At 44.6% G+C, this 27,731-nt stretch overlaps 1 protein-coding gene across 1 annotated transcript in view; it reads left to right on the top strand.

The window, feature by feature from the left end:
• LOC149432409 (uncharacterized) overlaps nucleotides 1-27,144 on the top strand; it is a 65,437-nt gene extending 38,293 nt beyond the window's left edge. The window contains exons 6-8 of the mRNA XM_089665232.1: nucleotides 4,304-4,481; nucleotides 11,281-11,418; nucleotides 26,300-27,144. Coding sequence (XP_089521358.1) covers nucleotides 4,304-4,481; nucleotides 11,281-11,418; nucleotides 26,300-27,102 — 1,119 coding nt within the window. The 3' untranslated portion in view covers nucleotides 27,103-27,144. The remainder of the gene's footprint in view (nucleotides 1-4,303; nucleotides 4,482-11,280; nucleotides 11,419-26,299) is intronic.
• The last annotated feature ends 587 nt before the right edge of the window (nucleotides 27,145-27,731 follow it).

The following is a 27,731-nucleotide window of genomic DNA, read 5'->3' as shown; positions in this document are numbered from 1 at the left end:
TGGGATCTCAGCCAATTCCCAACAGGAGGTTGGAAAGGGACTGGGACACTATTTTTTACCATCCCTAGAAGTACAGTGTCATCATAGTGTACTACTTGTTGAGGTGATCAGGATTTTTTTTTACACTGTGATTGCTTTTACAGCCATGCTGGCTGTAAAAGCAATCATTTCTCACTCTCTCTGGCTACATTCCTGAAGCCATTGCAAAATACTGTGGGAGCTGTGATTGGTCATGAGGGCTGAGTAGCAGCCTGGGTGCAATAGTCACAGGGTCAAATTTAGGTCAAGAGCTGAGAGGCTATGCAGGCCAGTCCCTCTGGAATTTTCCCCTGCTCTAGGGTTTTGGAGGAGGCCCTGGAGGAAGTGGGTGGATCTGAGAAGCTGCTGGCTTGCACTCTTGTGGGATCTCAGCCAATTCCCAACAGGAGGTTAGAAAGGGGCTGGGACACCATTAAAAGTGGTTGGAGCCTGCTCAGTAGAGGAGTCAGGTCCTCAGTTATCTGTTCCTTGGGTATCCTATACACCCCAAACACTATCCCAGTTCAAATCCCCTAATAAAATAACAAAAAAACAAAGTTCAAGGACTGATCTCTGGCACTGGATGCAAGCTTGTGTGAAAATACCTGTTATCTGGCTATGCAGGACTATAGGGGGACCCAATTCAGCAGCAACTTCTAAGGGGTTAGTGCTACAATAGTCTCATTTCAACTTACAGGTGGTGGTTTAAGCTTCTTTTTACATGTTTTTCAAGCTAACTGTATGCTTTCTTTGCTTAGAAAAAAAAACGCTTGCTGGTTTATAGAAAGCAGTAGCTCAAGCTCTGTTTAACCACTTCCAGTCCAGACACTCCCCCCCCCCTTCCTGCCCAGGCTAATTTTCAGCTTTCAGCGCTCTCACACTTTGAAAGCCAATTACTGCGGCATGCAACACTGTACACTAATAACATTTTTATACCTTTTTTGAGACAGATAGAGTTTCCTTTGGTGGTATTTAATCACAACTATTTTTTTTTATTTTTTGCTATATAAAAATTTTAGAAAAAAAAGTTTAATAAAATTTAAAAAAAATACTTAATTTTTCTTCAAAAATCTAGGCCAAAATGCATTCAGCTACTTTTGTTGGTAAACAAAAATAACCCAAATCAGTATATAGAAAAAAAAAATTAAAAAAAATGTTTTTTAAATTTTTATTTTTTTACATTGTTTTATTTATTTATTTATGGGTTTGGTTTTTTTTTTACCATACCATACCAGCAGTACAGTGTCATCATAGTGTACTACTTGTTGGGGTGATCAGGATTTTTTTTTTTTTACACTCAATCTCTCTGGCTACATGCCTGAAGCCATTGCAAAACACTGTGGGAGCTGTGATTGGTCATAGCTGATCACATGGCACAAGGCTGCTGTGAATGACCTTTTACCATGTGATATCTGTGATTGGTCAGTAGTAAACAATGATGTCAAGAAATTACGTCTTGTTTACTTCTCTACAGGTGATCGCTGATTGGCCAATCAGCCCTCACATGGTACTGAGGGTGCCCACAGCGGCCCGGTACTGCAATCCATGTTCCACTGTGGCCAGTGGCCAGAGAGTGGACAGATCACACTGCTGCACACTCCCAGGGAGGGAGTATAGGTGGGGGATACAGGAGGACGTTTATAAACGTCCACCTACATCAGCGCTGCTCCCATCCCTTTATGTGGATGAGCCAGATGGGAAGAGGTTAAAGCCCATAACTGAATTACTTGGAGGAGTGAATTATCCCCCCTCCTTGCTTTGTACATAAATCTCTGTGCTATACTCAATCGGACACAAAGGGGTTAATTTCTTAAAGCTGGAGAGTGCAAAATCTGGTGCAGAGAAACCAATCAGCTTCCAGGTTCTAGTTGAGCAAGCTGAGGTTAGAAGCTGATTGGCTCCCATGCACATCTGCACCAGACGCTGTACTCCCCAGTTTTTGTAAATCAACCCCAGATAGTCTGATAGAAAACAGCTTCAGCTGTGTATTCCCTTTAGAAAAGCCTGCGATGAGCGTTCAGTGCTATGAGTGCATTCTGTACAGGGACAGATTGACCATTTGGAAACTTGGACACTACCCAAGGGCCCGGGGTCAGTAGGGGGCCCCATGAGATGCCCCTGGTACCTTTTTCATAGGCTTTTTTGAGTTTGGGCAAGGACACAGGGGCCCCATGATCCCCTATTGCCTGGGGGCCCCATGAGTTGTCAGTCCGCCCCTGATTCTGTAATAAATGTTTTCCTGTAGAAGTATTTTAAATGAATGCTAAAATAAAGGACATAAAACATCAGTTTAACCCTTTCACTGGCACAGACATAAAGCAGACAGAGGAACAGAACCATATGCAGTCAGCCAGTTTAGTATGCTTTATGCCGGCTGCATTCCTTGAGCAGCTATGAGAAGTGGCTGCCAAGATGCTGAATGCAGCTATTCATACAAAATGTAACCAACCCTCCCCTTTCCTTGTCACCATTGCCATGTGTCGTCCTCCCGTCTGTGCTCTCCTCTGAGTGCCCACAATTGGCTCACCTCTGAATCCCACTGTCTCCTGTTTGTCCTCTGATCACTGCTCTGCCCCCTCTACTGTATGCCCCCCAGTTACTGCTCTTCCCTTCCTGTGTGCCCTCTGTTCACTGCTCTGCCCCCTCTACTGTATGCCCCCCAATTACTGCTCTTCCCTTCCTGTGTGTCCTCTGATCACTGCTCTGCCCCCTCTACTGTGTGCCCCCCAATTACTGCTCTTCCCTTCCTGTGTGTCCTCTGTTCACTGCTCTGCCCCCTCTACTGTATGCCCCCGAATTACTGCTCTTCCCTTCCTGTGTGTCCTCTGATCACTGCTCTGCCCCCTCTACTGTATGCCCCCCAATTACTGCTCTTCCCTTCCTGTGTGTCCTCTGATCACTGCTCTGCCCCCTCTACTGTATGCCCCCCAATTACTGCTCTTCCCTTCCTGTGTGTCCTCTGATCAATTCTCTGCCCCCTCTGCTGTATGCCCCCCAATTACTGCTCTTCCCTTCCTGTGTGTCCTCTGATCACTGCTCTGCCCCCTCTGCTGTATGCCCCCCAATTACTGCTCTTCCCTTCCTGTGTGTCCTCTGTTCCCTGCTCTGCCCCCTCTGCTGTGTGCCCCCCAATTACTGCTCTTCCCTTCCTGTGTGCCCTCTGATCCCTGCTCTGCCCCCTCTACTGTGTGCCCCCCAATTACTGCTCTTCCCTTCCTGTGTGTCCTCTGATCACTGCTGTGCCCCCTCTACTGTGTGCCCCCCAATTACTGCTCTCCCCTTCCTGTGTGTCCTCTGTTCCCTGCTCTGCCCCCTCTACTGTGTACCCCCCAATTACTGCTCTTCCCTTCCTGTGTGCCGTCTGATCACTGCTCTGCCCCCTCTACTGTGTGCCCCCAAGTGACTGCTCTCCCCTTCCTGTGTGCCCATCTGTTCCCTGCTCTGCCCCCTCTACTGCGTGCTCTCCAGTGAAACTGCGCACAAATACTTCTGAAAGCCTCCCTCCCGCTGAGCACTGTCAATCTCTGCTCAGCACTGTTGAGCCTTCCCCTCGCCCAAACATCACCAAAAAGCACCACCAACACCACCCCCGGTCTAAGCACCGCCGAGATCACCCTCCTGCCCAAGCAATGCCGAGACCACCGTTCCTCCCGAGCACCGCCGAGACCATTCTCCCACTGCTGAGATGCCCTCCTGCTGAGCATTGCCACTGTTCCCTTCTGGCACCTCCCCCCTGCCACCCAAGGCAAACACCTTGTTTGCCTTACAGTAGATATGCCCTTGCCTTTGCCCCTTCCTACATATCCTTTTACAGTCATATCCTTTTACATAGTAATTGGAGGAGGAGCAAAGGGGGATACTATAGAGCAGGGATGTCAAAATGGCGGCACTCCAGCTGTTGTGAAACTACAAGTCCCATCATGCCCCTGCCTTTGGAAGTTATGCTTGTAACTGTTAATCTTGCAATGCTTCATGGGACTTGTAGTTTGGCAACAGCTGGAGGGCCGCCAGTTTGACATACTATAGAGTGTCACTTGAAGGACAACCCTGAGTCTGTTGGGGATGTTGACATCACATCCAAGATAGTGCAGCTAGCCAAGGGCTAGATGGTGACACCAAGTCTCAGGGCTCTGGATGTCTGCACAAGGGAAGTTTTTAGGGGAAAAATACATCAAATACTCTCCCCCTCTCTCTTTCTCTCTCTCTCTCTCTCTCTATATATATATATATATATATATGTGTGTTTTTTAGGTTTGTCACTACAATTATTATGTTGGTTTTATAGGTGTTCCGTTACTTTGATTTCATCCTGTCAAAACCAGCAGACAATTCCAAACAGCTGTTCTCCAAAGACTATGAAGATGGAGCTCATTCTGATAGTTTTCCAATAGCCGATGTTTTCATGTCTTTAATAGTGACCACAGATGGAGCGATCACCTCATTTAATCTAACAGGACCTGATGGTAAGATTAGAGTTGTTTTTCTTTTTGGAACATGTGGGCTCTGTTTATGAAACAATAATTAGGAAATTGGTTTATTTAGAAAGCATATAATTTGACTACATTGACCAACCAGATTTTATGTTTTTTTCCCCTAGAGAATAAAAGATTAAATATAAATGCTCTCTATGGGGAAACAGAATCCTAAAATCTACAATTAAAATCCAATCAAATTGGAATCTGTCCCAAATAAAATACCACTTAAACAATGGCTGTGTCCACCGAACGCAACCAAAGACAAATCACTGTACCAGGCCGCTATTAATACCATGTGATCGCTGTGACCAATCACAGCAGATCACATGACAATTGTAAACCATAAATGGCTTTGATTCATACCATTGTGTTGCTAGCTGTGATTGGTCACAGTGATCACATGGTACAGACTGGGCCAATCACAGCCCATTTGTACCATGTGGCCAGTCACAGCTAATCACAACACACAGTGACCGAATAAATTTAATTCAATAAAAATGGTTGTCTATAACAGTGAAATTCAGTGGTATAAGAAATCATAATGTGTAAAAAAAAAAAATAATTTCACTTCTCCAGGGTAGTACAAGGTTACTATGGTAACACTCTATTGCTCTGGTCACAGTGTGTTAAAAAAAAAACATACAATAAAAGAAAAATATGTAATACAAAAGGAAAAAAATATTTTTTTTTCACATACTGTCATCAGTCATGGCCACACCAGATATATGGTGGTACTGTACTGCACTGGTGACAGTATGTAAAAAGAAATTTGTGATTTTTTTTTTCATTTTCCAAAAAATTATGACCAAAAATGACAACTTAATAAAACTCACCATGACTTGTACTAAAAACCCTGGGCATTCTGAAATATTTAGTAAGAGGCATGGCAAGTTTTTTGAAGTTGTATTTTTTTGTCACAATTTTTTTGAAGATTAAGAAAATAAATAAAACTTTTTTTAAACTTTTTTACATACTGTCACCAGCACAGTGCAGTGTCATGATATCACTGGTGTGGTGGTGATAAGGGATATTGACTGGTGACGGCGTGTTAAAAAAAAAATAAACAAACAAAATGTTTAAATTTTTTATTCAATATTTAAATTATTTTTTTACTTTTTTTTACTATTTTTTAAAATAATTTTATCAGAGTAGTTCAATGTTACCATAGTAACATTGTACTACTCTGGGGGGGTAATCAGGGTTTTTTCATTTTTTATTTTTTTTTACACATTGATTGCTGGTACAGTTAAGATCATTGCACCAGCAATGCTTTGAAGAGTCATGAATGGGTAAAGTTCATGACAATTCATAATACTACTGATCTGTGATTGGCTACAGCTACATGTACCACATGGTACAGGGTTCTGTGATTGGCCCAGGTACCATGTGATAGCCGTGGGACAATCACAACTCACAAGCACCAGAAGCAAAGCTGTTATGAATTAAATGAATTCACAACCGCTTTGTTGACATCAAGGGCGGACTGACAACTCATGGGGCCCCCGGACAATAGGGGATCATGGGGCCCCTGTGTCCTTGCCCAAACTCAAAAAGCCTATGAAAAAGGTACCAGGGGCATCTCATGGGTCCCCCTACTGACCCCAGGCCCTCAATAGGGGATCATGGGGCCCCTGTGTCCTTGCCCAAACTCAAAAAAGCCTATGAAAAAGGTACCAGGGGCATCTCATGGGTCCCCCTACTGACCCCATGCCCTCAATAGGGGATCATGGGGCCCCTGTGTCCTTTCCCAAACTCAAAAAAGCCTATGAAAATGGTACCAGGGGCATCTCATGGGGCCCCCTCCGGGCAGTGCCAGAGTTTCCAAATGGTCAGTCCGCCCCTGGTTGACATTGTGATCATGTGATAGCATAGTACCGGGATCCGCCTTCTGCACCGTGCCTCCTAGTTTCAGTACAGGCAAAATGAGGTGCGGGTACGTCGCTTTGTCTGTACATGCCACCCACAGCACTCGGCAAGTGGTTAAATCAGTATTACAGAGGGGACAGCTATCATTATGCACCAATCAATGTAAATCTCATGATGGGTTACTGAAGGGCAGGTACATATGGAAGCATAACCCTTTTTTGCCACCTTGTAATTCTATATGGGCATTTAATTGATTTTATCATCATCATATGGGACATACCAAGGCTGTTTCCTCATTTTTTTAATATTGTAGGAGAAACGCCTTTTAGTTACAGTCCATCCATCTCAGCAGCCCACGTTGTTTGGGTTTCTTGGACTTGGACTGGATGTTTGTCATATGGTAATCCCCATACTAGACCTTTACACAGGTCACACCATATACAATCAAAAATTGCTTTTATTGTTGTTACGTTAAAATATTTAAAAGTTCACATTTTGCACAGTGATGTCTACATCACCTCATAAGCCCGAGTTCTTTTACATACCCCCCCCATTAACTATCTTGGCATTCATAAATGAACTTGTATGGTCTTCAAGGCCACTACGCCATGTTGCATTCGTGAGCTATGCTAAAACTGCAGTTGAATGGAGGTGTCTAGGTAAAAGAGAAGTCCCGGATGACAGGCCTCCAACTCAATCCTCTTTATTGCACGACAGTGTGAGGCTCTGTCACTGTGGAAATAGGTTTGAGAAGAACACAAGACTCTCAAACAGTCAGTTTGAGAGGCTCCAGAAAATGTTTTGCGAGCAGAGAAAGCTATGTTTTAAGCTTTCCCTGGATTTGATAAGTCTGGATTGGGGCTGTAAGCTTGAAGGCTCCCAAGAGTATTGGATGGGACGGAGTCTTCAGTCTCGTGTCCAGGTTTTTCAGAAGTTCTGCAGGGTGTGTGTCCCCAGGTGCACACACTCGTTATAAGGCAGATCTGAGCATAGCTCGCAAGTGGTGGAGGTGGAATTGCGGCAAGCCTGAAGACAGAGCCCTGCCAGGAGAGCTGGTGGAGACTACAACTCTTGTGAGGGGGATTCTGGGCCCAAGGACTGGGAAAGTCTGACCAGCTACTAAAGCCTGGAAACCAAGAAAGGGTCTGGGAGGCTGAGGAAGCTCCAGAGGCCAGTGAGTCCAAGGGTCTGGAGGGAATCCGTGAGTCTCTGGAGGAAAACTCTGTCAAGAGGCCATGCGGGGCCTGAACAGCAAGGAGCTGTTACCTAGGCTGAGAGAGCCTGAATAGCCAGTGGTCTGGGAGACCAAGCCAAGCAGAGGTACTGCTAACCAGAGAGCCAGGTGGCTCAGCATTTTCACTGTGTATTATTTTGAGTGAAGTTGAACCCCCTTGCATGGGAAACCTTGTGTTGAAAGGACTTTTCAGTTACTGTTTAATAAAAGTGGGCTACCAGGCCCTTAAGTTTAGTTCCTTTCTGGCGTGAACTCACTAAAGAAAAAAAACTCATCTACCGTTGAGTTAAGAATCCCCCATATCACAATTGAAATATGATAAAATCCAAAAGAGACGTCGATATACGGCGGTGGAAAATGAGCAAGGTTGACACATTTTGCGTGTTTGTACTTACTCATAACCTCCATTATGAGGGAGGTTATGGATAAGCCCTAACGAGCGAAACACGTTGACTTTGCTCATTTTCCACCGCCATATGTTGTCCTGCCTTTATTATATTTAAAAGAAGAGGATCGAATTGGAGTGCTGCTTAATATTATTGAACCAACCTGGGAGATCGCAAACGTGTGGTTCATGCAAGGCGTCCAAAGACTGCATTACCTGGAGGCTTTTTGCCAAGATGAGTGGACAGATTTACCACCTTCAAGAATTCGGGGGCCTCATAGACAACTATTGCAAGATACTGCACGCCGTCACAGGGGCGGACTGACAACTCATGGGGCCCCTGGGCAATAGGGGATCATGGGGCCCTTGTGACCTCGCCCACACTCAAACCACACCCAGAAAAGCCTATGAAAGGTACCAGGGACATCTCATGGTGCCCCCTACTGACCCCAGGCCCTCGGGCAGTGCCCGAGCACCTGAATAGTCAGTCCACCCCTGCGCTTCATACTAAAGGGGGCAATCCACAGGATTAAGAACTAAGGGGATGCAGACTTTTGAACAGGCATTTCATTTGTTTAGTTTTTGCCATGTTTTGTTTTATGATCGGGCAATTCTGTTATGACCTACAGTTACAGAATATGATTCCCATAAGAAATAAAAAAAAAAAAGGGTTTTCTCTGCTCATTCATGTTTTCTTTATAAATGGTACATGCTGTATATTACCAAATCTCCAAGGTGAGGCATTTCGGAGCACAACCTTATCACAGAAATTGGGTAAATGAAAACTATACTGTACGTAACGTGCAATGACTGGAGAAAATGGTGCCATCATATTTACTGATGGGTTGAACAGCCCCCTATTTTGGTTTGCGGTTGAGCATTCGAACCTACAGAATGTTCCAACGTGAACTTCGAAGATGAACAATATACTGAGCGGTATCTTACTGCATCTGAGTATGTGGTAGGATCCCGCTCCGTTACTAAAATCCGGCATGTGTCATGCAGTATTTTAGTAGTGAAACATTCATTCATGTTTCAGCTGAATGTAAAAAGAATTGCCTGCATTGCCCCACAAATTAAATTAAAAAAAAGGCATGGGGTCCCCCCTCCCATCCATACCAAGCCCTTCAGGTCTGGTATGGATTTTAAAGAGGAACCCCCATGCCAAAATAAAAAAAAAATGGCGTGGGGACCCCCCCAAAAATCCACACCCTTATACAACTTGCAGATCAGGAAAGGGGGGGCGAGCGAGTGAACCCTCCCCGAACCATACCAGGCTACATGCCCTCAACATGGTGGAGTGCTTTGGGGCGGGGGAGGACTCATGTTGATGGGGACAAGGTCCTCTTCCCACCAAGCATGACTGGTGGTTGTGGGGGGGTCTGCGGTCAAAGTCACGCCCATCCAAAGTGGTATCAAAGTCAATACTTTCCTAAAATAAAAAAAAAGCATCAAAAACGTGTTCAAAAACGCACCGTGAAATTACACAATCTGCATAGTTGGGAACCTAACCGAAAAGGGCAATTCTGAAAAGAGCAAAATTTTAACTTCTTGCCAACCAGCCACTGTAGAAATACGGTGGTAGGGTGGCAAGGCTGCGCAAAACCACATTTTAAAATGTGGTTTTGCAAAACAGGTAGAGGGTGTGCGCGAGGCGTGCCACCGCCCTACCTGCACCGTCAATCGCGGCAGCGGGTGTCAGTCACCGGTCACGGCCGGTCATTACCTGCTGTGTCCCGGTGATTAGCGGCAATCACTGACAGAGAGGACGGCTGCAGTGCTTACACTGCAGCTGTGCTTTCTGTCAGTTCCCTATCAGCTCCTGACATGCTGATCCGGAGAGAAGAGTTTATCTCTCCAGATCAGCGTATTCCCATGCAGTACACATCCTGCCCCCTAATAAAACACTCCCCTCACACAGTTAACCCTTTAATTGAATAAAAAAGTTAACCCCTTCCTCCCCAGTGCCATTAGTACAGTGTCAGTGTTTTTTTTTTTTTTTGCACTGATCACTGTATTGGTGTCACTGGGGATGTCAGTGACCCCAAGTCAGTCCCCCCCCCCCAGTGTCAAAATGTCCGCCGCAGTCCCGCCATAAGTAGCTGATCACTGTCATAAATCGCTGATCACCGCCATAAGTCGCTGATCGCCGCCATTATTAGTATAATAGAAAAAAATAAATCCCAGTATCTTTCCCGCCATTTGTAGACGCTATAACTTTCATGTAAACCAATTAATTTACACGTATTGGGATTTTTTTTAAGCAAAGACATGTCGCAGAATACATTTTGGCAGAAATTTATGACTAAATTTGATTTTTAAATTTTTTTTAACTGGACATGTTTTATAGCAAAAAGTCCAAAATATTGTTTTTTTTTCTCAAAATTGTCAAAATTCTCAGTCTTTTTTTTTTACATCGCAAAAAATAAAAACGCACAGGTGATCAACGACCACCAAAGGAAAGCTCAATTTGTGGGAAAAAAAGGATGTAAATTTCATTTATGTACCGTATTGCATGACCGCGCAATTGTCCGTTAAACTAGCGCAGCGCTGTATAGCAAAAAAGGCGTGAATTGCAGTATCTATACCATAGTTTGTAGACGCTATAACTTCCACACAAAGCAATCAATATACACTAATTGGGATTTTTTTTACCAAAAACATGGAGCAGAATACATTTTGGCCAAAATTTATAACCAACTTTGAGTTTACTATATATTTTTTATAGCTGAAAGTAAAAAATATTGTTTTTCTTTAAAATTTTTGGTCTTTTTTTTGTTTATAGCGTGAAAAATAAAAAGCGCACAGGTGATCAAATTACACTGAAAGAAAGCTCTATTTGTGTGAAAAAAAGGACGTAAATTTTGTTTGGGTGCAGCATTGCATGACCGCGCAATTATCAGTTGAATTAGTGCAGTGCCGAGTAGCAAAAAGAGGCGTGGTCCTTAAGGGGGGTAAATCCTCAGGAGGGCAAGTGGTTAAGGCCAGGGGTGGACTGACAACTCATGGGGCCCCCCGGGCAATATAGGATCATGGAGCCCCTGTGTCCTTGCCCAAACTCAAAAAAGCCTATGAAAAAGGTACCAGGGGCATCTCATGGGGCCCCCTACTGACCCCGGGCCCTTGGGCAGTGCCCGAGTTTCCAAATGGTCAGTCCGCCCCTGTGTATGAGAGATTCTGGGTGGCAGAATGTCTTCCTGTACTCTAATCAAAACTAACTGGGTGGTTGTAGATTTATATAGGAATGTGTACTGTTAGATTTGCATTGTATAACGACACATTTTACATTTTCCCTTCTGCAGCCTCTAGAGAAGATATCAAGAAGATTGTGGATGAGAGATGGGGCGCCATGTACATTATCAATCAACCTTCTGTAGGAAGCTGGACCATTGACCTTGAGGGAAGAGGAAGATGTTCTGTTCGAGTGGAAGGATTTTATGGTGTATATCATGCATTATTGTTTAATATATATGTGTATATTTTGGAGGGTGGGCCTTAAGGCCAAGCGGCCACATAGATGGAGCCATGTATAAACAACTTACCGCGCTGAGAGCGCGCTCACTGCACGCACCCAACATGATACCCAGTGGGGATCGGTAAGCTCTCGATGCATACTTTTCAGCGGGAACGTGATCATGCGACCTCTGTGACAGCCAATCACAGCGGTCACATGACCCGAATTCCTGCCTCCCGGCATCTAGAAGCTCTTAAAGTGCCAAGAGGCATCGACACAAAGGGGTTAAGTGTAAAAATATAACATAATAAGCTCCTGATTCATACTTGTTTGGGAGCTTCCTGAACATGTGACCTCTTCCACATGGAAGAAAAATATATTTTTAAAATATTCTTCCCAAATATATTCACATATATTCAAAATACTACAATTTTGGCCGTATTCGATATATTTCAATAAATATACTGTGAATGTATGTGTGTGTGTGTGTGTGTGTGTGTGTGTGTATATATATACACTGTATGTTGAAATGCATTTTTATTACAAAATATATGAAAAATATTTTAAAAATACATTCTCAAATATACTATGTCTTTAAAAATACATTCAATCTACATTTTTGGAATGCATTTACAAATATAGGTAAAAATATATGTCAAAATGACTTTTTTATATGTTAAAAAAAATCTGAAGAATATATTTAAAAAATATATATATTTTTTTAAATATTCTTGATTTATTTTGTAATATATAAAAACGCATTTCAACATGATATAGATATAGATATATAAATATATATACAGTTGCAAGAAAAAGTATGTGAACCCCTTGGGATTACCTGGAGTTTTGCATGAATTGGGCATAAAATGTGCTCTGAACGTCATCTAAGTCACAACAATAGAAGAACACAGTCTGCTGAACATAATACTACACAAACATTAGATGTTGCCATGGTTTAATTGCACATAACATGTAAACATTCACAGTGCAGGGAGGAAAAAGTATGTGAACCTTTGGACTAAATAACTGGTTGACCCTCCTTTGGCAGCAATAACCTCAACCAAACGTTTCCTATAGTTGCAGATCAGACCTGCACAACGATCTGGAGTAATTTTGGACCACTCCTCTTCACAAAACTGTTTCAGTGTAGCAATATTCTTGGGATGTCTGGTGTGAATCGCTCTCTTAAGCTCATGCCACAGCATTTCAATCAGGTTGAGGTCAGGATTCTGACTGGGCCACTCCAGAAGGCGTATTCTGTGCTGTTGCAGTCATTGTTTTGTTGAATTACTTGTATGCTTTGGGTCATTGTCCTGTTGCATCACCCATCCTCTGCGGAGCTTCAGTTGGTGGACAGATGGTCGTACGTTTTCCTGCAAAATGTCTTGATAAACTCTGGAATTCATTTTCCCATCAATGACAACAATCCGTCCAGGCCCTGAGGCAGCAAAGCAGCCCCAAACCATAATGCTCCCTCCGCCATGTTTTACAGTGGGGATGAGGTTTTGATGTTGGTGTGCTGTGCCTTTTTTTCTCCACACATAGTGTTGTGTGTTCTTCCCAAACAACTCAGTCTTGGTTTCATCTGTCCACAGTATATTTTGCCAGTAGTGCTGTGGAACATCCAAGTGCTCTTTTGCAAACTTCAAACGTGCTGCAATATTGTTTTTGGACAGCAATGGCTTCCTCCGTGGTGTCCTCCCATGTACTCCATTCTTGTTTAATGTTTTCCTTATTGTAGATGTGTCAACAAAAATGTTAGCATTTGCCAGAGATTTCTGTAGGTCTTTAGCTGACACTCTGGGATTCTTCTTTACCTCATGCAGCATTCTGAGCTGTGCTCTTGCAGTCATTTTTACAGGATGACCACGCCTAGGGAGAGAAGCAACAGTGCTAAACTTTCTCTATTTGTAGACAGTCTGTCTTACCGTGGACACATGAACATCAAGGCTTTTGGAGATACTTTTGTAACCCTTTCCAGCTTCATGCAAGTCAACAATTTTTGATCGAAGGTCTTCTGAGAGCTCTTTTCTGCGAGGCATGGTTCACATCAGACGGTGCTTCTTGAAACCAGTAAACCCACGACAGGTGTGTGCTTTTTAAGGGCAGGACAGCTGTCAGCAACACATCCAATATCATCACACTGATTGGAGTCACGGTTGGCTCACTCCTGGCTCCAATTAGCTCTGGGAGAAGTCATTAAGCTAGGGTCTCACATACTTTTTCCTCCCTGCACTGTGAATGTTTACATGTTATGTGCAATTAAACCATGGCAACATCTAATGTTTGTGTAGTATTATGTTCAGCAGACTGTGTTCTTCTATTGTTGTGACTTAGATGACATTCAGAGCACATTTTATGCCCAATTCATGCAAAACTACACGTAATCCCAAGGGGTTCACATACTTTTTCTTGCAACTATATATATATATATATATATATATATATATATATATCTCATGTTGAAATGGGTTTTTATATATTACAAATTATATGAAAAATATTTTTAAAAATAGAATTTTTTAAAATATATTCTTCAGATTAAAAAAATTAATTTTAAAATATATTTTTACATATATTTGTAACTGCATTCCAAAAATTTTGATTAAATGTATTTTTAAAGACATACAGTATATTTGAAAATGTATTTTTAAAAATATTTTTCTTATATTTTGTAATAAAAATGCATTTCAACATACAGTGTGCATATGTATATGTGTGTGTGGGAGGAATATTTGGGAGGAATATTTTTTAAATATATTTAAAATATATTTTTCTTCCATGTGGGCTGTTACAGCCAATCACAGCGGTCATGTTGCCTGAATGCCAGCCTCCACCTCCCGGCTTCTAGAAGCTCTTAAAGGGCCAGGAGGCATTGGCGCAAAGGGGTTAAGTGTAAAAACATAACATAATAGGTTCCTGATTCATACTTGCCATCGGGAGCTTTCCTAACATGTGACCACTGTTGCAGCCAATCACAGCTGTCACATGACCCCAATACCCATCTCCACCTCCTGGTACCTAAAAGCTCTTAAAGGGTCAGGAGGCATCGGTGCGAAGAGGTTAAATGTAAAAGTATAACATAATAAGCTACTGATTCATACTTTCCATTGGGAGCTTTCCAAACATATGACCGCTGTTTCAGCCAATCACAGCTGTCACCTGACCCGATTCCCCACCTCCCGACATCTAGAAGCTCTTAAAGAGCCAGGAGGCATCAACGCGAAGGAGCTAAATGTAAAAATATAACATAATAAGCGCAGTGACCGCTGTTTCAGCCAATCACAGCGGTCACATGACCCAAATGCCTGCTGGCATCTAGAAGCTCTTAAAGGGTCAGGAGGTGTCAACGCGATGGAGTTAAGTTTAAAAATATAATGTGCACAGAGGCATAGACTTAAGGGCCCATTTACATTTCTATGCCATGGCAGTGTGTGGTGGAATGTATGCTTTACTACATGTTCTTGCAAGGGTAGCACAGTGGCTAAGTGGTCAGCACTAGGGTTGTTGGTTTGAATCCCAACCAAGGCACTACCTTCATGGGGTTTGCATGTTCTCCCTGTTCCTGTGTGGATTTCCTCCAGATACTCCAGTTTCCTCCCCCACTCCAAAGACATGTAACTTGTGATGCACCCCAATGCGTTGTTACAGTAGGCAGCTAATGGGGGGTTTCAGACAGTACTCCCATACCAGACCCCATCGAGGGAGCTGGGGCCCAGCAGGAGCTGTTTGTTGGCAGCTCCAATCTAGCATATGGGTATGACTAGAGATGGGGCCTATGCCCTACATCTTTTTCTGGCAGCCCCAATCTAGCATATGGGTATGACTAGAGATGGGGCCTATGCCCTACATTTTTTGTGGGGTGCCCCAATCTAGCATATGGGTATGACTAGAGATGGGGCCTATGACCTACATCTTTTGTTGGCAGCCCCAATCTAGCATATGGGTATGACTAGAGATGGGGCCTATGCCCTACATTTTTTGTGGGGTGCCCCAATCTAGCATATGGGTATGACTAGAGATGGGGCCTTTGCCCTACATCTTTTGTTGGCAGCCCCAATCTAGCATATGGGTATGACTAGAGATGGGGCCTATGCCCTACATCTTTTGTGCGGTGCCCCAATCTAGCATATGGGTATGACTAGAGTTGGGGCCTTTGCCCTACATCTTTTGTTGGCAGCCCCAATCTAGCATATGGGTATGACTAGAGATGGGGCCTATGCCCTACATCTTTTGGGGGGTGCCCCAATCTAGCATATGGGTATGACTAGAGATGGGGCCTATGCCCTACATCTTTCAGGGGGTTGATGTACTAAAGCGGGCGAGTGCAAAATCTGGTGCTGCTGTGACTGGTAGCCAATCAGCTTCCAACTTCAGCTTGTTTACTTAAGCTTTGACAATAAAACTTGGAAGCTCATTGGTTTCTAGGCAGTGCCGCACCAGATTTTGCACTCTCAAGCCCCAAGAAAGAAACTTTGCAACAGATTTACCACAACAATTTGAAGTATGTGTGTCAAGGCATTCAAAAAAAATTTCTTAGGAAAACAGAGATTTTGCAATTACATTAATTTTACCAAATTTATGATGCTTTTATAATATTGTCAATTTAAGCAACGCGTTACATATTTATTGTTCATTCACATCAGTCCCTGCCCCCGAGGAGCGTACAATCTAAGGTCCCTAACTCACATTCATACATACTAGGGCTAATTAACCTACCAGCATGCCTCTGGAGTGTGGGAGGAAACCCACAGGGGGGAACATGCAAACTCCAAGTAGGCAGTGCCGTGGTTGATATTTGGACCAATGACCCTCAGACTGCTAGGTGGAAGTGCTAACCACTTAGCCACTTATGCTGTCCACACAGATTCCACTGCTGACATATGGGGACTGATAGAATTGTATAGGTTCTTTGTAACTTGGGCTGGAAAGATTAACACCTCACACCCCGTTTACATCTTTCCAGATTTTGTATTATTTTAGTTTGTTTGGGCCAGCTTGGACCAACTTCCATCACTAAGAAATTCAGCTGCCATTAGCACTGTATGAACTATATGTAGCATTAGATACATACAGTATATGGAACACAGCACTGTATACTGTATGTAGTTGGTGCTATATATAGCTTATACAGGACTGTGTTCCAGCCTGGGGCGGACTGACAACTCATGGGGGCCCCCCGGCAATAGGGGATCATGGGGCCCCTGTGTTCTTGCCCAAACTCAAAAAAGCCTATGAAAAAGGTACCAGGGTCATCTCATGGGGCCCCCTACTGACCCCGGGCCATCGGGCAGTGCCCGAGTTTCCAAATGGTCAGTCCGCCCTTGGTTCCAGCAGTGGCACAGGGGACATCCCGCCCAATTCCCGTAATGAAATGAGTTGGACCGAGTGCTGCTCAAACATTCACAGAAAGCGTTGTAGTTTTATGAATGAATGCAAGGCTTCCTCTGAATGGCTAAGGTGGAGATCATGAGATCAGCCACCCACCTCTCCACCTCCGCTATCCAGGGCCATCCTAATTGCATCATGGGCACCTGGGCAATGTAATGCCCTGGGGCCCTACCAGCCTGTCCCTATTACTCACCTACACTCAAATTAAAGTATAAATAATTAATAAAATTAAACATATATTTATTAGTATTTTAAAAAAAATTGATTTTAAACAATAAGAAAACATGCCATAAATCAAAGACTAATCAACACAAAGAGCACAGTACAGGGGGAGTCAGGAGAGCACAATACTGGGATCAGGAGGGCACAATACTGGGATCAGGAGGGCACAGTACTGAGATCAGGAGGGCACAGTACTGAGATCAGGAGGGCACAATACTGAGATCAGGAGGGCACAATACTGCGATCAGGAGGGCACAGTACAGGGGGAGTCAGGAGGGCGCAATACTGAGATCAGGAGGGCACAATACTGCGATCAGGAGGGCACAGTACAGGGGGAGTCAGGAGGGCGCAATACTGAGATCAGGAGGGCACAATACTGAGGTCAGGAGGGCACAGTACAGGGGGAGTCAGGAGAGCACAATACTGGGATCAGGAGGGCACAATACTGGGATCAGGAGGGCACAGTACAGGGGGAGTCAGGAGAGCACAATACTGGGATCAGGAGGGCGCAATACTGAGATGAGGAGGGCACAATACTGAGGTCAGGAGGGCACAGTACAGTGGGAGTCAGCAGGGCACAATACTGAGATCAGGAGGGCACAGTACAGGGGGGAGTCAGGAGGGCACAATACTGGGATCAGGAGGGCACAGTACAGGGGGAGTCAGGAGAGCACAATACTGGGATCAGGAGGGCACAATACTGGGATCAGGAGGGCACAATACTGGGATCAGGAGGGCACAGTACAGGGGGAGTCAGGAGGGCACAATACTGGGATCAGGAGGGCACAATACTGAGATCAGGAGGGCACAGTACGTGGGAAGTCAGGAGGGCACAATACTGAGATCAGGGGGGCACAGTACAGGGAGAGGTCAGGAGGGCACAATACTGAGATCAGGATGGCACAATACTGGGATCAGGAGGGCACAATACTGGGATCAGGAGGGCACAATACTGGGATCAGGAGGGCACAGTACAGGGGGAGTCAGGAGGGCACAATACTGAGATCAGGGGGGCACAGTACAGGGAGAGGTCAGGAGGGCACAATACTGAGATCAGGATGGTACAGTACAGGGAGAGGTCAGGAGGGCACAGTACAGGGGGAGTCAGGAGGGCACTATACTGAGATCAGGAGGGCACAGTACAGGGGGAGTCAGGAGGGCACAATACTGAGATCAGGAGGGCAAAGTACAGGGGGAGTCAGGAGGGCACAATACTGAGATCAGGAGGGCACAGTACAGGGGGAGTCAGGAGGGCACAATACTGAGATCAGGAGGGCACAGTACAGGGGGAGTCAGGAGGGAACAATACTGAGATCAGGAGGGCACAGTACAGGGAGAGTCAGGAGGGCACAATACTGAGATCAGGAGGGCACAGTACAGGGAGAGTCAGGAGGGAACAATACTGAGATCAGGGGGGCACAATACTGAGATCAGGAGGGCACAGTACAGGGGGAGTCAGGAGGGCACAATACTGTGATCAGGAGGGCACAATACTGAGATCAGGAGGGCACAGTACAGGGGGAGTCAGGAGGGAACAATACTGAGATCAGGGGGGCACAGTACATGGAGAGGTCAGGAGGGCACAATACTGAGATCAGGAGGGCACAGTACAGGGGGAGTCAGGAAGGCACAATACTGAGATCAGGAAGGCACAGTACAGGGGAGTCAGGTGGGCACAATACTGGGATCAGGAGGGCACAGTACAGGGGGAGTCAGGAGGGCACAATACTGCGATCAGGAGGGCACAATACTGAGATCAGGAGGGCACAGTACAGGGGGAGTCAGGAGGGTACAATACTGAGATCAGGGGGGCACAGTACAGGGAGAGGTCAGGTGGGCACAATACTGGGATCAGGAGGGCACAGTACAGGGAGAGGTCAGGAGGGCACAATACTGAGATCAGGAGGGCACAGTACAGGGGGAGTCAGGACGGCACAATACTGAGATCAGGAGGGCACAGTACAGGGGGAGTCAGGAGGGCACAATACTGGGATCAGGAGGGCACAGTACAGGGGGAGTCAGGAGGGCACAATACTGGGATCAGGAGGGCACAGTACAGGGGGAGTCAGGAGGGCACAATACCGAGATCAGGAGGGCACAGTACAGGGGGAGTCAGGAGGGCACAGTACAGGGAGGGGTCAGGAGGGCACAATACTGAGATCAGGAGGGCACAGTACAGGGGGAGTCAGGAAGGCACAATACTGAGATCAGGAGGGCACTTTACAGGGAGAGGTCAGGAGGGCACAGTACTGAGATCAGGAGGGCACAGTACAGGAAGAGGTCAGGAGGGCACTATACTGAGATCAGGAGGGCACAGTACAGGGGGAGTCAGGAGGACACAATACTGAGATCAGGGGGCCACAGTACAGGTAGAGGTCAGGAGGGCACTATACTGAGATCAGGAGGGCACAGTACATGATTCTGGGACAGCTTATTAAAAAGCATGACTGTCTCAGCAAATCTAGGACAGTTGACAAGTATGATGTGATGCAAGATTATCATGGGGACTCTATGCACTTGGGGCCCCTGGGCAGTGCCTAGATGTGCCCATGCATTAAGACAGACCTGCAGAGGAAGCCTTGTATTCATTCATAGAAATGAAAGCCTTCCAGTGAATCACTGAGAAGTGAGCTTGACTTAAAGTGGAGCTTCAGGCCCCCCCCACAAAAAATTTAAAAATCAGCAGCTACAAATCCTGTAGCTGCTGCCTTTTACTTTAAGGAAACTTACCTGGGGTCCAACGATGTTCTCACTCGAGCCAATTCTTCAGTCAGCTTCAGGTGCAGGTGCCAACATCTTTAGTATGGGAATCCGACAGTGAAGCCTTGTGGCTCCACAGCCGGACTAATACTGCGCATGCGCAAATCATGCTGCGCTTTGTGACTGGTCCCTCAGTCTTCTGGGACCTGTGATATATTCCAAAAGGCTGTGACGGAAGTAGGGGGACAAACTTCTGGTTCAGATCACCACGGCACATCTGACCAGAAGTGGGAGCGTGTACCTGTCAAAACCAGGTACCCGCTTCCTCCCAAAAAAAAAGTGCTCAATGTGGCACTGGAGGGGGGAAGGATGTAAATAAATGGAACTTGCCTTTTTTGGTTAAGTTCCGCTTTAGTTTTGTCCACAAATTCAAACACACGTCTACCCAACACATGTTCCTGCAGAATGGCTGTGAATGTAAATGGGTGCTGCAGTGACCACCAGCTGGAAACTGAAGACCTTCAAAGTGAAAAATGTCAACAGCACACCACAGATCTCCAGAACGGGTCCGAAGCTTAATTCAGCTATTACATCATAATAACAGAAGCAATGTTTTGGAGCCTATCAGGACCCCTTCCTCAGACATGTGTTGTCAAATGCCTGATGAAAGGGTCCTGCAAGGCCCCAAAAATGTATTCTGTTATTGACTGAATACAGCTTTGGAACCTTTCTGTAGATCTGTGGTGTGCTGTTGACATTTTATACTTTGAAGGTCTTTGGTTTCCATCCAGTGTTACTGGACCCGTTCTGAAGATCTGTGGTGTGCTAGTGAGATATTTCACTTTGAAAGTCTTTGGTTTCCAGCTGATGGTTACTGGATCCGTTCTGGAGATCTGTGGTGTGCTGGTGACATATTTCACTTTGAAGGTCTTTGGTTTCCATTCAGTGTTACTGGACCCGTTCTGGAGATCTGTGGGGTGCTAGTGAGATATTTCACTTTGAAGGTCTTTGGTTGTCAGCTGGTGGTTATTGGACCTGTTTTGGAGATCTGTGGTCTGCTGGTGAGATATTTCACTTTGACAGTCTTTGGTTTCCAGCTGGTGGTTACTGGACCCGTTCTGGGGATCTGTGGTGTGCTGGTGACATATTTCACTTTGAAAGTCTTTGGTTTCCAGCTGATGGCTACTGGACCCGTTCTGGAGATCTGTGGTGTGCTAGTGAGATATTTCAATTTGAAGGTCTTTGGTTGTCAGGTGGTGGTTACTGGACCTGTTTTGGAGATCTGTGGTGTGCTGATGAGATATTTCACTTTGAAAGTCTTTGGTTTCCAGCTGATGGTTACTGGACCCGTTTGGGAGATCTGTGGTGTGCTTGTGAGATATTTCACTTTGAAGGTCTTTGGATTCCAGCTGGTAGTTACAGGACCCTTTCTGGAGATCTGTGGTCTGCTGGTGACATATTTCACTTTGAAGGTCCTTGATTTCCAGCTGGTGTTACCAGACCCATTCTGGAGATCTGTGTTGAGCTGGTGGCATACTTGAGCTTTGATATTGTTCCAAGAACAGGACGTCATACTGCTTCCAAAGCACTGTACCCTGTATGCAGCTCACGGCAGACATTTTCCTTAGTAATGGAAATAGTTGGCTTGCCCCAAACAAACTATTTAAAGTAATGTAAAACCTACAGTTAGGCTTTAATCATTATTCACATTTCTGCACATTCACTAAGATGCCATTTGTGCTATCTATAGAGCCTTTCACCAGCCTAACATCCAGCTACATTAGTTTAATAAAGTTATAGTTATTGATTTTTTTCATTTCCTGAATTGCAACATAACTCATTTTATATTTTCTCTTTTTCAGCTACTAATATATCAAGTAAGTGAAAAAAAAAGGAAATAATGCAACCATGTAATTTTACTGTTTAGTAAATGGTCCCCAAGAATTTTCTCTCTCACAGCATTCAATAAAAGCAAATAGCAATCTAATCACATAGGAAAATCATGGCCAGCATTGGGATCATAGACTGCTGACTGCAGTGAAAGCTGCTAAAATCCTGAACCATTGCCTGATGCAAGTATGATCCGGGTGGGCTGAGAGATGGGAAAAGTGGTTTCAATGCATTTACCGTAAAGTGATTTTTCCTTCAAAGAAGCAGATCTATGGTTGACATATAGTGTAGATCGGGGTATTGAACTACAATTTCCAGAGGTCCGATCAGTAAACTTTTCTTTCAGCAGAGGTCCAAATGGAATGAAGACTTCTTTACATCACAGCCCTCCGTATATAACAATCTCATCCTTACATCAGTGTCCATAGTCACCCGTGCAGCTCAATCCCCCACTTCACTTCAGTATTCTCCTCAAACTAGTGCTCTCAGGCCCCCTTCACAGTAGTGTACTGAATCCCCTTCACAGGACATACCCACTTTATTCTCAGCAGTGTCCTCAACCCCCTTTCATATCATCATCCCCCCCCCTTCAGATCAACCCCTCCCTCACACACAGCACTGCCCCCCTTTACATTAGCCCCACAGCACTGCCCCCCTTCACATCACCCCCACAGCACTGACCCCTTTATTCTCAGCAGTGTCCTCAACCCCCTTTCACATCATCACCATCCCCCCAGTGTACTGTCCTCTGCCCCTTCAGATCAACCCCTCCTTCACACACAGCACTGCCCCCTTTCACATCATTACCCCCCCCCCCCCCCCCACAGCACTTTTGGTCTCATCTGACCAGAGCCCCTTCTTCCACATATTTGTTGTGTCCCCCACATGGCTTCTCACAAACTGCGAACGGGACTTCTTATGGCTTTCTTTCAACAATGGCTTTCTTCTTGACACTCTTCCATAAAGGCCAGATTTGTGGAGTGCACAGCTAATAGTTGTCCTGTGGACAGATTCTCCCACCTGAGCTGTGGATCTCTGTAGCTCCTCTAGAGTTCCCATGGGCCTCTTGGCTGCTTCTCTGATGAATGCTCTCCTTGCCCGGCCTGTCAGTTTAGGTGGACGGCCATGTCTTGGTAGGTTTGCAGGTGTGCCATACTCTTTCCATTTTCGGATGATGGATTGAACAGTGCTCCGGGAGATGTTCAAAGCTTGGGATATTTTAGTTACTTCTGAAGGCAATTGGTTCCACTAGAGTTTAGTTAGGGGTATTAGAGTAAAGGGGGCTGAATACAAATGCCGCCACACTTTTCACATATTTATTTGTAAAAAAATGTTGAAAACCATTTCTCATTTTCCTTTCACTTCACAATTATGTGCCACTTTGTGTTGGTCTATCACATCCAATCCCAATAAAACACATTTATGTTTTTGGTTGTAACATAACAAAATGTGGAAAATTTCAAGAGGTATGAATACTTTTTCAAGGAGCTGTGCACATACATAGGTTCAACTGAATGAACTGGTGTCTTTTTTTCAACCTTATAAAGTATGTAACTATGTAAATAGTTACATACACTGCTCAAAAAAATTAAAGGAACACTTTGAAAACACATCAGATCTCAAATGGGAAAAATATCATGCTGGATATCTATACTAATGTAGACTGGGTAATGTGTTAGGAATGTAAGGATGCCCCATTGTTTGATGGAAATGAAAATGATCGACCTACAGAGGACTGAATTCAAAGACAAACCGAAAATCAAAGTGAAAAAATGATGCAGCAGGTGAGTCAATATTTATGAAATGTGATTGCAGCAACTCAAAATGGTCCGCAGTAGTTTGTATGGCCCCCACACGCTTGTGTATATGCCTGACAACATCGGGGTATGCTCCTAATGAGACGATGGATGGTGTCCTGGGGTTTTTCCTCCCAGATCTGGACCAGGGCATCACTGAACTCCTGGACAGTCTGAGGTGCAACCTGGCGGCGTCCGATGGACCAAAACATGATATCCCAGAGGTGTTCTATTGGATTTAGGTCAGGTGAGCATGGCCGGACCAGTGGCCTGCTGAAGGTCATTTTGTAGGGCTTTGGCAGTGCTTATCCTGTTCCTCCCTGCACAAAGGAGCATATACCGGTCCTTCTGATGGGTTAAGGATCTTCTATGGCCCTGTCCAGCTCTCCTAGAGTAACTGTCTGTCTCCTGGAATCTCCTCCATGCTCTTGAGACTGTACTGGGAGACACAGCAGACCTTCTGGCAATGGCACGTATTTATGTGCCGTCCTGGAGAAGTTGGACTGCCTGTGCAACCTCTGTAGGGTCCAGGTATCACCTCATGCTACCAATCGAGCTCTATGGTGCCAGGCAGTGAGAACAGGGCCCACAAGAGGACGTCAGGCCCTCAGGACACCCTCATGAAGTTCGTTGTTTGTTTCTGATTGTTTGGTCTGAGACATTCACACCAGTGGCCTGCTGGAGGTCATTTTGTAGGGCTCTAGCAGTGCTCATCCTGTTCCTCCTTGCACAAAGGAGCAGATACCGGTCCTGCTGATGGGTTAGGGACCTTCTACGGCCCTGTCCAGCTCTCTTAGAGTGACTGCCTGTCTCCTGGAATCTCCTCCATGCTCTTGAGACTGTGCTAGGAGACACAGCAAACCTTCTGGCAATGGCACGTATTGATGTGCCATCCTGGAGGAGTTGGACTGCCTGTGCAACCTCTGTAGGGTCCAGGTACTCATGCTACCAGTAGTGACACCGACCCTAGCCAAATGCAAAACTAGTAAAAAATAGTCAGAAAAGAGGAGCAGGGAAAAAAATGTCAGTGGCCTCCACCTGTAAAACCATTCCTGTTTTGGGGGTCATCTCATTGTTGCCCATCTAGTGCATCTGTTATTAATTTCCTTAACACCAAAGCAGCTAAAACTGATTATCAACCCCCTCTGCTACTTACCTGACCAGATCAATATCCAAAGCATCTTCCTTGAATTTTTTTGAGCAGTGTACTTTATATACATATACTTTGTAAACAGCTTCAAACATGCTTGGGACAAGCATATATCTATAATCAGGCAAAAAAAGTTAACAAAAACAAACACAAAAAAACAAAACAACCCCCCCCCCCCAAAAAAAAGGGCACACTCAATGTAAATGGACCATTCAATCTTTTCCTTCGGTCACTTTTCTTTGTTTCTATGTAAATAGAGTAGAAGAAAAATTCCTGTGCATCAGTTGCAGAATTGGGGGGAATCGATGGTGGAGAAGGATCTGGGGGGAATCGATGGTGGAGAAGGATCTGGGGGGAAATCGATGGTGGAGAAGGATCTGGGGGGAATCGATGGTGGAGAAGGATCTGGGGGGAATCGATGGTGGAGAAGGATCTGGGGGAATCAATGGTGGAGAAGGATCTGGGGGAATCAATGGTGGAGAAGGATCTGGGGGGAAATCAATGGTGGAGAAGGATCTGGGGGAATCAATGGTGGAGAAGGATCTGGGGGAATCAATGGTGGAGAAGGATCTGGGGGGAATCAATGGTGGAGAAGGATCTGGGGGGAATCAATGGTGGAGAAGGATCTGGGGGAATCAATGGTGGAGAAGGATCTGGGGGGAATCAATGGTGGAGAAGGATCTGGGGGGAATCAATGGTGGAGAAGGATCTGGGCGAATCAATGGTGGAGAAGGATCTGGGGGGAATCAATGGTGGAGAAGGATCTGGGGGGAATCAATGGTGGAGAAGGATCTGGGGGGAATCAATGGTGGAGAAGGATCTGGGGGAATCAATGATGGAGAAGGATCTGGAAGGTTCTGGTAGATCACAAGTTTAATAATGGCATACAATGCCAAGCTGCAGTTTCTAAAGCGAGCAAAATCCTCTCTTGTATTAATAGAGGTATAGACTCCAGAGAGAGAGATATTACCCCAGTACAAATCATTAGTAATAACTCATCCGGAATATGCAGTTCAGTTTTGGGCGCCAATTCACAAAAAGGACATTGGGGAAAGTGGTTCATATAAGTGAACTCGGTGTAGAGTTATTCACCCTGAGGTCATCACAGAGGACAAGGGGGCACTCTTTATGTCTGGAGGAAAAGAAATTTCATCTCCAAACACGGAAAGGTTTCTTCACAGTGAGAGCTGTGAGAATGTGGAATAGACTTCCTCAAGAGTTGGTTCTGGCCAGCTCAGTGGATTGCTTTAAAAAAAAGTCCTGGATTCTTTCTCGGATACACAGAATATAACTGGATACTAACATTTATAGGTAAAGTTGATCCAGGGAATAATCCAGCTGCCTCTCGAGGGATCAGGAAGGAATTGTTTCTCCTGCAGGAGCAAATTGGATCAGGCTTTGCTGGTTTTTTTGTCTTCCTCTGGATCAACTCTGGGTGTAGGATTATAACATTTATTTATTTTTATGGTTAAACTAGATAGACTTTTTTTGGCCAGATTAACTATGTAACTACTGTATGTAATAAATGTGCTTTGTTGAATCTCAATTTCAGCAGATGAATTTGCTTATTTGAAAATTTGGGCCAATAATTCCATTAACATTATGTGGAATACCTATACTAGTAATTTTTGCAGAAATTATATTATGTAGAATTTAGCAAAACTTTGTCTTTCATAATATAGAATATGAATCTATTTTTGTCTTTATGTCTTAATCAGCTACTTCAGACTGCTCGAAATGTGACCCTAATGCTACCTGTGAAGACTATTTCGGCTACCTCCAGTGTTCCTGCAAGGAAGGATTTATAGGAGATGGCTTTACCTGCTCCGATATTGATGAATGCTCCTATTTCTGGTCAAATAAATGTGGTTACTTCACTTGTGTAAACACATTGGGTTCTTACACCTGTGCGTGTCCATCTGGCTACTATAATTATAGTGGAGAGGGATGCGTTGATATAGATGAGTGTGCCAACTCTGACCTAAACGCCTGCAGTCCAAATGCAACATGCACCAATACCGATGGCTCTTATATCTGTATGTGTGTTCCTGGATACTTTGGGGATGGCTTCTCTTGTGAACTGGATGAGTGTACCCTCGGTGTTTGTGGTTTTGGTATGGAATGTTTAAAACACGTTGGTTCCTATTCTTGCTATGATCCATGCTTTAAATACACTACCCTTGAGGAACCATGGAGAAGCGTTTCCAATGATGTTGATTACTGGAAATGTGACCATGACAAGAAAGGATGGTACCGCTTTGTAGGCGAGGGAGGTGACAAAATGCCAGAATACTGCGTACCTGAATATAGATGTGGCGCGATGACTCCAATGTGGCTCCAGGGATCACATCCACTAATTGGCGATGGGATCGTAAGACGTACGGCCTGTGCTACCTCGGGTGGAAATTGCTGCATGTGGTCAACATTGGTGCATATTAAATCTTGTCCGGATAATTATTATGTGTACAAATTAAGCAGAGCACCTACTTGCAATTTAGCTTACTGTACAGGTACATTCTAAATTGTATGAATATGCTAAATATATAACCAGCTTTTTAGAACATTTGCATTGTGTAACCTTCTTTATAGAGCCTTCCTCTATTTATTTATTTATTTCAGGTACTTATATTGCGCTGTCAATTTACGCAGCACTTTACATATATATTGTACATTCACATCAGTCCCTAACCCTCAAGGGGCGTACAATCTAATGCAGGCCATAGATGGGTCGAAAATCGGCCGATTTTTCAGCCGAAAATAAAATCGGACAATTTTCGGCTCGTTAGTGGGTTAATTGTTCGGCCGTTTTTCGGTATTTTGCCAGATTTTTTTTATCGGTAAAGTTGGAAAAAGATCGGCTGATTTTCGCGGTAATTATGGGCAAATCGGCCGATCTTTTTACCGATAAAAAAATCTGCGCATGAGCAGTGACCTGCAAGAGGAAGAAAAAAGAAGAGGAAAAAGAAGAAGAAGAGGATGAAGAAGAAGAAGAGGATGAAGAAGAAGAGGATGAAGAAGAAGAAGAGGATGAAGAAGAGGAAGAAGAAGAAGAGGATGAAGAAGAAGAGGATGAAGAAGAAGATGAAGAAGAGGATGAAGAAGAAGAGGATGAAGAAGAAGAAGAGGATGAAGAAGAGGAAGAAGAAGAAG

The sequence above is a fragment of the Staurois parvus genome, unplaced genomic scaffold, assembly GCF_062004578.1.
Source record: "Staurois parvus isolate SC_StPar_1 unplaced genomic scaffold, SC_StPar_1.0 ptg002155l, whole genome shotgun sequence".
NCBI lineage: Eukaryota > Metazoa > Chordata > Amphibia > Anura > Ranidae > Staurois > Staurois parvus.
Note: the sequence above shows the minus strand (reverse complement) of the source record. Positions and strands in the feature narration are given on the sequence as shown.